This window comes from Leptodactylus fuscus, chromosome 5, assembly GCF_031893055.1.
Source record: "Leptodactylus fuscus isolate aLepFus1 chromosome 5, aLepFus1.hap2, whole genome shotgun sequence".
In the NCBI taxonomy this organism is placed as follows: domain Eukaryota; kingdom Metazoa; phylum Chordata; class Amphibia; order Anura; family Leptodactylidae; genus Leptodactylus; species Leptodactylus fuscus.
Window position 1 is genome coordinate 85,662,646 of NC_134269.1, and position 9,620 is coordinate 85,672,265.

General features: G+C 42.5%; 1 protein-coding gene across 1 annotated transcript; it reads right to left on the bottom strand.

Annotated features, from left to right (window-relative positions):
* Positions 1-671: 671 nt before the first annotated feature.
* LOC142204886 (beta-1,3-galactosyl-O-glycosyl-glycoprotein beta-1,6-N-acetylglucosaminyltransferase 3-like) lies at positions 672-2,000 on the bottom strand. Its single transcript, XM_075276213.1, has one exon. It carries the CDS (start codon positions 1,998-2,000, stop codon positions 672-674), a length of 1,329 nt encoding a protein of 442 aa, XP_075132314.1.
* Positions 2,001-9,620: the final 7,620 nt, after the last annotated feature.

The window sequence follows — 9,620 nt, forward strand, 5'->3', positions numbered from 1 at the left end:
GATATCCAGTATACACCATGATGATACATATATGCAAAAACAAATTTGAAGGTTAATGATAGTGCTTAGTGATGTTAATGCTGACCACTAATGCCAGCTATTTGTTATGACTTAGATATGAATCATTTTGAAGTTGCCATACACCTTCAATAGCTGTCGGTCAAACACTCTCCCAAAATCATATACACAATTGTACATGCAAGTTTTTTTAGTTAGGAGAGGGGAAAAGCTGTTTCCAGATTCAGTACCTCATGTAGTGGATGATGCCCCCTGAAAACACAAGTGTTGGATGTTAAAATTCAACATGTATGCTCCGTCTTCCCTAATATGATCTGTTGAGACAGAGCTCAGAGGCCGTGCTACACGTAAGAGAGGTAGCTTCGTAAACATCTATTAAGCTAGACTAATAATGAAGACTGTTTAATAACTCAGAAACACACAATGCAATCTCAGAAAATCTGAAAATAAATATAAATATCCCTCATTTATTTAAATAACATTGTCAAGACTCCAAACACCAGAAATAAAAGTATAAAATATGATACACGGCAGTTACCTTTCTCTTATAGCAAAGATGACACTTAAGAGCTAAAGCTGAATCTGGTAAACCATGTATATGTGAATCCCTTCTATAGTCTATGAAATAATTTACCTTGTTACTTATACGAACATTACAGATTTCTGCTAAAAACAGTCTTATGTCTTAAATGTTCCTCCAGGCAAAATATGGCAATGTTATCTACTTCTGGATCAAATTTGTTGGCCAGAAAATGATGCTGCTTCAGTATCCAGTTCAGATCTCCTGTCCCATATACACATACAGCCCTTCGATGGATTCCTGTGCACGGTGGGTAGGCAGCTCCTTTATTTATGTCCCCTTCACTGTATGACCACTTTACCATCCTAGCCATTGAATTCATGTCTGAAAGTTGATATTTGTTGTTGTGAGGAGTGGAGCCTGGAACACTAGGCATTCGGTTTAATGTAGCCCACAGATGTTCATCTGGACTGTACGTGTCTTTGACCCAGTTTATAAGTTTTTGTGCCAGTGGGTCTTCAAATATGTGTTCTACAAATTTCCTACATACCACAAAATAGGCATTTCCTGTAAACATGGGAGTATCAATTGGTGGAGGTAGTTTTTGAGTCTTGGTTTCTGAAATATAATCGCCAACTTCATGATGATATTTCCAGCGTCTCTTTTTGGAGTCTGATGGATTTTCAGATTCCATGGTATTTCTCCCATTTAAAGTTTTGAGAGCTCTCACAATGTCAGCATTAGTCTTCAATGGAAAGTCTGTCCCACAAGTATTCAGCAAGTATCTCCATGGAACATTGCTTTGCAGCAGATCCTCCATACAGTTGATATCAGCCTGTACCCTTGACCACGAGGCATAGACCACTTTCACCACTTTAGATGCCATAAACACATTATCAAAGCATGAAGTGATAGCTCTTACTGCAGCCTTGAACTGATCACTTGCCTTTTCATCCACATGGACACAATAAATGTTTTGAGGGGCATAAATGGCTCTTAAAAGCCGCTCAAACATTTCAATTTTCTCATGAATTACCATGGAATAGGCAATAGGAAAGTCCTCTTCCTCCTTGCTCATGGGAATAGTGATGTATTTTCTAAAATCCTTAAAGTAGCGGCAGTCATGAGTTATGTTTATATAGTCCTGTTCATTGAAGCGAATATGTTTTCTTTTTGAGGCTTCATTAACCTGCAGCCCCTGTTTAATGGCATTAGCGTCCCCTTTAATAATCATTGAACAATTGAGCTCACCTTGTTCTCGTGGTCTTAGGCTGAGATGATCATAAACTTCATGTATGCAGTATTGTCTCCTGGTATTGTCCACTTCATGATAAAGATCGTCCAATGAACAGGGAATAAATTTATGTTTCACAAAAATTGTGCCGGATAATGCCAAAACAGTCAAAAATAGAAGCCTGTAAAAGTGAACAGCTCTGTACCGCTTGAAGTCACACAGAAACATTTCTTACACTCTAGCTTTAAAATCGCAGAAGCTGTTCCTCCGTTAAACTTTGGGAAAACAGGTTGTTCAAGCTAAAGCTCTATTCCTTGTGTGCAGTAAAGTAAGCAATATTCAAGCACTAGCATCCAGGATGAGATTACTGATCTGCACGCTAGTGTTGAAAGAACACGTTGCAAGGCTTTATATGTGCTGTTGCCTAATACCGGAATGTGTCACTGATGAACACTCATTACTTTACACGTTCTTCAAACAACGGTTACATGTTCCCTCCCACCTGGACCTGAATACATTCACAGTGCTCTAGAAATCACCTACAATATAAAATCCAAGTATATGCAGAGATTATGAAGAAGCTGCCAAACTAGCTGGACTCATTTTAATTAAAGGAAAATGTTTGTTCTCGTACCATGTTAGCCAGTGGGTAAGATGCCATAAAACCATGTGACAGATTTAACCCCTTCTCCAGTTTTTGAAGCAGGGTCATAGGTTTATACTCATAAATCCGTCCCTCTTTCCTTGATTTAAAATTCCCTCTTAAAACCAAAATTTTCATGTGATCGGTGATATTATAATCCTCATTGCAGAAATGTTTTGATATGGGAAGGTCCATTCTTCGTTCTCTAATTGTATGGTGATGTGAATTCATATGCATTCTAAGCTGCTGTCCGGTCTCTCCAACATACAGATTTTCAGTGGGACATTTGGTGCACATTATTAAATACACTACATTAGGTGTGTTACAGGTGAACGTACCTCGGATTTGATATTCCTTGTTAGAGTTTGGTATCTCTATCCTGTCAGTGGTCAGTATGTGAGGGCATGTTTTGCACCTTTTCTGTCACATGGTTTTATGGCATCTTCCAGAAATCACTGACCTGAAAACTGATAAGAACCTGGAATTGATTACATTGTTCTTACATTGTGTCTACCAATTACTAATAACCCTCTTCCCCCCTTCCTCCTAGAATTGTGTCCTTTTGTACATAAATATGCATCCTTCAGAAATGTTTTTTAAATTTACTTGAGAAAGGAGCCTAGAGTTCCAAAACGTTGTAATCTGTCATCATTATTAGTTAGCCATTAAAACAGGGATAGGGAACCTTTGGCTCTCCAGCTGCTGAGAAACTACAACTCCCAGCATGCTCCATTCACTTCCATGGGAGTTCCCAGAACAGCAGAGCCAGTATGCATGCTGGGAGTTGTAGTTTTGCAACAGCTGGAGAGCCGTACGTTCCCTACCCCTGCATTAAAAGGTATCAACTACTGAAAACTATCAAGTTTTTTTTTTATATATTTCATTTTAGTTATACATTTTTTTTTCATTTATATCACTTAGAAAGTCACTCATTGATAAAAAGCAGTTCCTATAAATGAAGTCAGATCTACCCTAAGATCAACAGGAAAAACTGTGATAAATACTTTATATGCATGTGGTTGGAGACTGGTGTGCACCATTCACATGTTGTGGTATTTGTTTCTCCTCCATTACATTTTAACCAATCATAATGGTACTGCAGTCAGAACAAAGGATGACTTATATAATGGGGGTCCAATTACTGGGACCCCTACTGATCACGAGAACTAAGGTGCTTTATTACTCAGTTTTGAATGGAGGGGTAGGACAGTCAATGAAAGCCACTCTATTCTTTTCAAAGGGTGCACTGGAGATAGGCTATATAGCATTTGGCTATGTCTGACTGGAGTACCGCTACAATGATCCATATTAAAAATGTACACTCACCGGCCACTTTATTAGGTACACCTGTCCAACTGCTCGTTAACACTTAATTTCTAATCAGCCAATCACATGGCGGCAACTCAGTGCATTTAGGCATGTAGACATGGTCAAGACAATCTCCTGCAGTTCAAACCGAGCATCAGTATGGGGAAGAAAGGTGATTTGAGTGCCTTTGAACGTGGCATGGTTGTTGGTGCCAGAAGGGCTGGTCTGAGTATTTCAGAAACTGCTGATCTACTGGGATTTTCACGCACAACCATCTCTAGGGTTTACAGAGAATGGTCCGAAAAATAAAAAACATCCAGTGAGCGTTGTTGATGCCAGAGGTCAGAGGAGAATGGCCAGACTGGTTCGAGCTGATAGAAAGGCAACAGTGACTCAAATAGCCACCCGTTACAACCAAGGTAGCCAGAAGAGCATCTCTGAATGCACAGTACGTCGAACTTTGAGGCAGATGGGCTACAGCAGCAGAAGACCACACCGGGTGCCACTCCTTTCAGCTAAGAACAGGAAACTGAGGCTACAATTTGCACAAGCTCATCGAAATTGGACAATTGAAGATTGGAAAAACGTTGCCTGGTCTGATGAGTCTCGATTTCTGCTGCGACATTCGGATGGTAGGGTCAGAGTTTGGCGTCAACAACATGAAAGCATGGATCCATCCTGCCTTGTATCAACGGTTCAGGCTGGTGGTGGTGGTGTCATGGTGTGGGGAATATTTTCTTGGCACTCTTTGGGCCCCTTGGTACTAATTGAGCATCGTTGCAATGCCAAAGCCTACCTGAGTATTGTTGCTGACCATGTCCATCCCTTTATGACCACAATGTACCCAACATCTGATGGCTACTTTCAGCAGGATAATGCGCCATGTCATAAAGCTGGAATCATCTCAGACTGGTTTCTTGAACATGACAATGAGTTCACTGTACTCCAATGGCCTCCACAGTCACCAGATCTCAATCCCATAGAGCATCTTTGGGATGTGGTGGAACGGGAGATTCGCATCATGGATGTGCAGCCGACAAATCTGCGGCAACTGTGTGATGCCATCATGTCAATATGGACCAAAATCTCTGAGGAATGCTTCCAGCACCTTGTTGAATCTATGCCACGAAGAATTGAGGCAGTTCTGAAGGCAAAAGGGGGTCCAACCCGTTACTAGCATGGTGTACCTAATAAAGTGGCCGGTGAGTGTATATCATGGCTTGTTTCTAGCTTCCACATGGCGACAAACATTATCACCATGGTGATCTTGCTGGTGCTCTGATAGCAGTAAGAGCAGGACCGTATTACTTAGCCCTGTAAGGGCAAGTTCACACAGGGTTTTTTGGTCAAAGTTTTGAGGCCATATTCGCCTCAAAACCCTGACCAAAAAGACGGCTCCCATTGAAATCAAATTCTCACTCTGATTGACACAATGAATTTGGTTCTAAACTGACCTTAGCTAGCTTTATTTTTCTGTTTTCCAAACAAAACAAGATGTACATCACAAAATAAATCCTCAGCCATCTGGCTACTGACTTCTCATTCAGTGTCCTTACTATGAGGTCCTACCACTACTACGATACCTAGTATCTCCACAAGCACAGTGGTTCTCTCCAACTCACATGGTTCTGGCTCCCACAGGTCCTGGCACAGCCTGTCTTTTCCAGAGAGAGGGCATTATGGTACGGGTTGTTATCTTACTTGTAGTCTTCCACCTGGCTGATAATTAACCTCATTAACAACCTACTTGTTTACAAACTAAATGAAGCGCCCAACTTTCCGTAGACTTTTCTGCTCCACACTGCTTTCCCAGGGTGAAATACACTTTTTTTTTCTGTACCTCCTGTAGCACAAAGAAGCTACTTCAGCTGTCACGCTGCCACAATTCATAGAGTTAAGGTTATTGAGTGATTTGTAAAAATGGGTCTCCCATGGATGAAAATCAGCCATGAAAAAACTTGTTGTTTCATCCTTTTTCTCACAAATGGTTGTGTGATAATAGCCTAGGGGTTGAAGTAATATTAGGAGAAAACATTGGGGCTGATTTATTATGCTTTGGGCATCTGTGTTCTAACAAACAGAGCATGAAAAGTAGCAACTGTTTGATTGCAACATTTCCCATTTTGTGCTTTGCTCGCCACTTTTCAAAATATTTGGTGGAACGAAGGGAACTAGGCAGAATGGTCTTGGTCTGTCAATTTTACTATAATTCACGCCAAAAATTGGGGTGGCTGGAACCAGAAATCCACCCTAGACTTTGACTGGTACAGATTTCATTTATGATTCATGGCATCTCCCTGTGTTGTGCCAAAATTATTAACCCCTTCCCACCAGTAACATTTTTCGATATATGTTTTTGACTCCTCGCTTCCCAAACCCCATAACTTTTTTATTTTTCCATTCACAGAGCCATATGAAGGCTTATGGTTTGTGGGACAAAATGCTCATCATAATGGTACCATTTATTATTCTGGACAATGTACTGGGAAACTTGAAAAAAATTCCGAATGGGGGAATTGGAGAAAAAAGTGCATTTGAGCGACTTTTTTGCAGGCTTCATTTTTACGGCATTCACTCTGCAACCTGCAGTCTACAGTATGTTTTGGTACGATTCCAAGGATATCAAATTTAGGGTGCATTCATACTACGGATACGGTGACTGATTCTGAACATTACAGTATTTTCCGGACTATAAGCCGCACATAAAAACCCTACGATTTCCTCAGAAATCGTAAGTGCGGCTTATAGTCCGGTGCGGCTTATATATGGATGGAAGCGGCGGCAAAGACTGCGTGCCGCTTCCATACATACATAAAAGGCACCGTAAGGGTGCATTCACACTACCGAACGCCGGCGTGTATCACAGCCGTACACGCCGGCGTTACAGCAGGGCTGCCGGACACTTCCTATTCATTTCTATGGGAGCAGGCATGTGAGCGCTCCCCATAGAAATGAATGGACAGACACTTCCCATTCATTTCTATGGGAGCCGGCATGCGAGCGCTCCCTATAGAAATGAATGGAAAAAAGCAGTCCATTCATTTCTATGGGGAGCGCTCGCATGTCGGCTCCCATAGAAATGAATAGGAAGTGTCCGGCAGCCCTGCTGTCACGCCGGCCTGAAACAGAACGTGAAACTTACCCAGCGGTGCAGGGCGGGCGGGCGGGCATTCAGGCCTCCTCTGCCTCCGATGTTCCGTCCTTCTCCTCCGGCGCTCGCTGATAATGGCCGGGGCGCATGCGCAATATCATAATGCTTCTACTGCGCATGTGCCCTGGCCATTATCAGCTTGCGAGCGCCGGAGGAGGACGGAACATCGGAGGAAGAGGAGGCCTGAATGCCCGCCCACCCTACACCGCTCGGTAAGTTTCACATTCTGTTTCAGGCTTTTATTTTAAAACGGGGGGGGGGGGGTAGTTTAACCTAACGTTTACGGTTGGGCTCTATCAGCATGATTTTGCTGATAGAGCCCCTCCTCGCCTGCCGAGCGCTTCCAATAGAAGCGGCTGGCACGCGGGGGGTTAAGCGGCCGCTGGCAAAGTCTGCCTGCCGCCGCTTTCAATAAGATATAATGCGCACCAGACTGCGGCTTATAGTCCGGTGCGCCTTATATATGAACCGAGACGGACTATAAGGCGCTCATGGGCAATGCGGCTTATAGTCCAGTGCGCCTTATAGTCCGTAAAATACGGTAAAACATGTTCAGAATCAGTGCGTATAAAGCAGATCCCATTCATTTTAATGGGAGCCGGCATATGAGCGCTCCCCATTGAAATGAATAGGCTGCTTTTTACTCTACGAGCACTCCCATTGAAGTGAATGGGAAGCGCTCGCGTGTACGGCTCGCCGTGTGAAGGGGCCTGGTGCTCGGCTCAGTCCGAGCCGTACACGCGAGCGCTTCCTATTCACTTCAATGGGAGCGATTGTAGAGTAAAAAGCAGCCCATTCATTTCAATGGGGAGCGCTCATATGCCGGCTCCCATTAAAATGAATGGGATCTGCTTTATACGCGCTGATTCTGAACGTGTTTTAACGTTCAGAATCAGTCACTGTATCCGTAGTGTGAAATCCCCCTTTATATGGTTTTATTTACATTTTAACCCCTGTGGGGGAGGTAGGCTCAGCGGTAGCAGCAGCGGACCCAGACAGTCGAGACAGACACCAAAAATCAGGTTCAACAGGATTTAGCCCTATGTGTTTATTTTGCAACAAAATAGTTTAAAGGTGTAGGCAAACAAAATAAACAGGCTTTTCCTTCAGGCAAAATAGGTAACACAAATACCTGCCCGGCTAGGCGACTAACTACACAAAAGAACTCTACCTATACGTGTGGCTTGCTTCAGCCCACGGACAAGAATCAACAAAACAGAAGTTGTGGAGCACCCACTGGTCTCACCAGATGTCAGTTTGTATGGACAGGACCTGGCTCCACCACTCTCCCCCAGGAACTGCCCAGGACTGAAGTCTTGAGAGGCTTTATAGGCCTGTAATTAGGCCTAGCTGCTCCCAGCTGTGCACAAACTCCTTCCTGCAGTAGGAGAGGTTAAACTGACAGATGAGGCCTTGCTGCAGCTATATGAAGCCCTCACTCACCACACATAAGAGAGGACTCTGGGGGAGATATAGCGTCCTTCCAGGACTTTTCCTGTCATTTTCTTACACCCCTTAACAAAAATGTAACACTTTGCAAATTTTTTTTTTTTTTAAAGTCTCCATATTCTGACATCAATAACTTTTTAATTCAACATTTTCTTGAATAACTTTTTTTATATTTCTGTGTAGTTATACCATTTTGGAGAATGTCTATTACTTTGATCACTTTTTTTTTTATTATTTTATCAGAGGCAAAACAACGAAAAAATGGCGGTTTGGCACTTTTGTATTTTTTTTTCTCAGTACAGTAGAAATATTTTATAAGGTTTTAGACTAGGTATTTTCAGATACAGGGACACCTAATGTGTATGTGTTTCACAGTATTTAAGTACTTTTATATGTGTTCTAAGGAAAGGGAGTGATTTGAATTTTTATTATTTTTTATTTTAGATGTTTTTTTACTTTTAAAAAATATTTTTATTGCAGTTATTAGACCTCTTAGAAGTCTTGAACCTTAGGGGGTTTGATCATTAATGCAATGCATTACAATGCTAATGTATTGCAATGCATTGCAAAAGAAGGGTGCATTCACTCAAAAAACACAGTGTGAACTGACCCTAAGGGTGCATTCACACGGAGGAAAATGGTGAGGAATTTGGTGTTGAATTTCAGCACTGAAAAAAAAGCCTCCCATTGACTTATAAAAAGGAGAAAAAGGAATCCATTGAAGTCAATCGGAGGCATTTTCTTCAGCACTGAAATTCCACACCAAATTCCTCACCATTTTCCTCTGTGTAAATGGACCTTAAGGGGCCGTATCCACCTCAAAATCCTCACCAAAAAGACGACTCCCATTGAAATCAATGGGAACCGGTCAGTTATTTTTTCCGGGAGCTAGAACAAACCAAGATGCTCATTCTTTAGGCCGTCGCCTCGCGATTTGGCCTGAAGATACTCTTTCCTCCCGACTAGGCCCATTGGGCTTAATCCGTAGCGGAGTGCGCGACTGGATGCCGGTGCAGTACACAGGCTTTCAGTCGCAGCTACCAGGTTTTTAGTCCGGAACCTGAAGTGGCCTCTGCCTCAGGTTCCGGACCAAGAAACCCTGTGTGAACTTACCCTAAAGGCTGAGTTCACACTGAGTTTTTTGGTCAGGAAAAAACACATCAAATACAGCATCATTTTCCTCAGTGTGAATGCACCCTAAGGTTGAGTTCACACTGAGTTTTTTGGTCAGGAATTTGGTCAGGAATCCGTCTCAATATCAGCCTCCAAAAAAAGCCTCCCTATAGAACTCTATTGG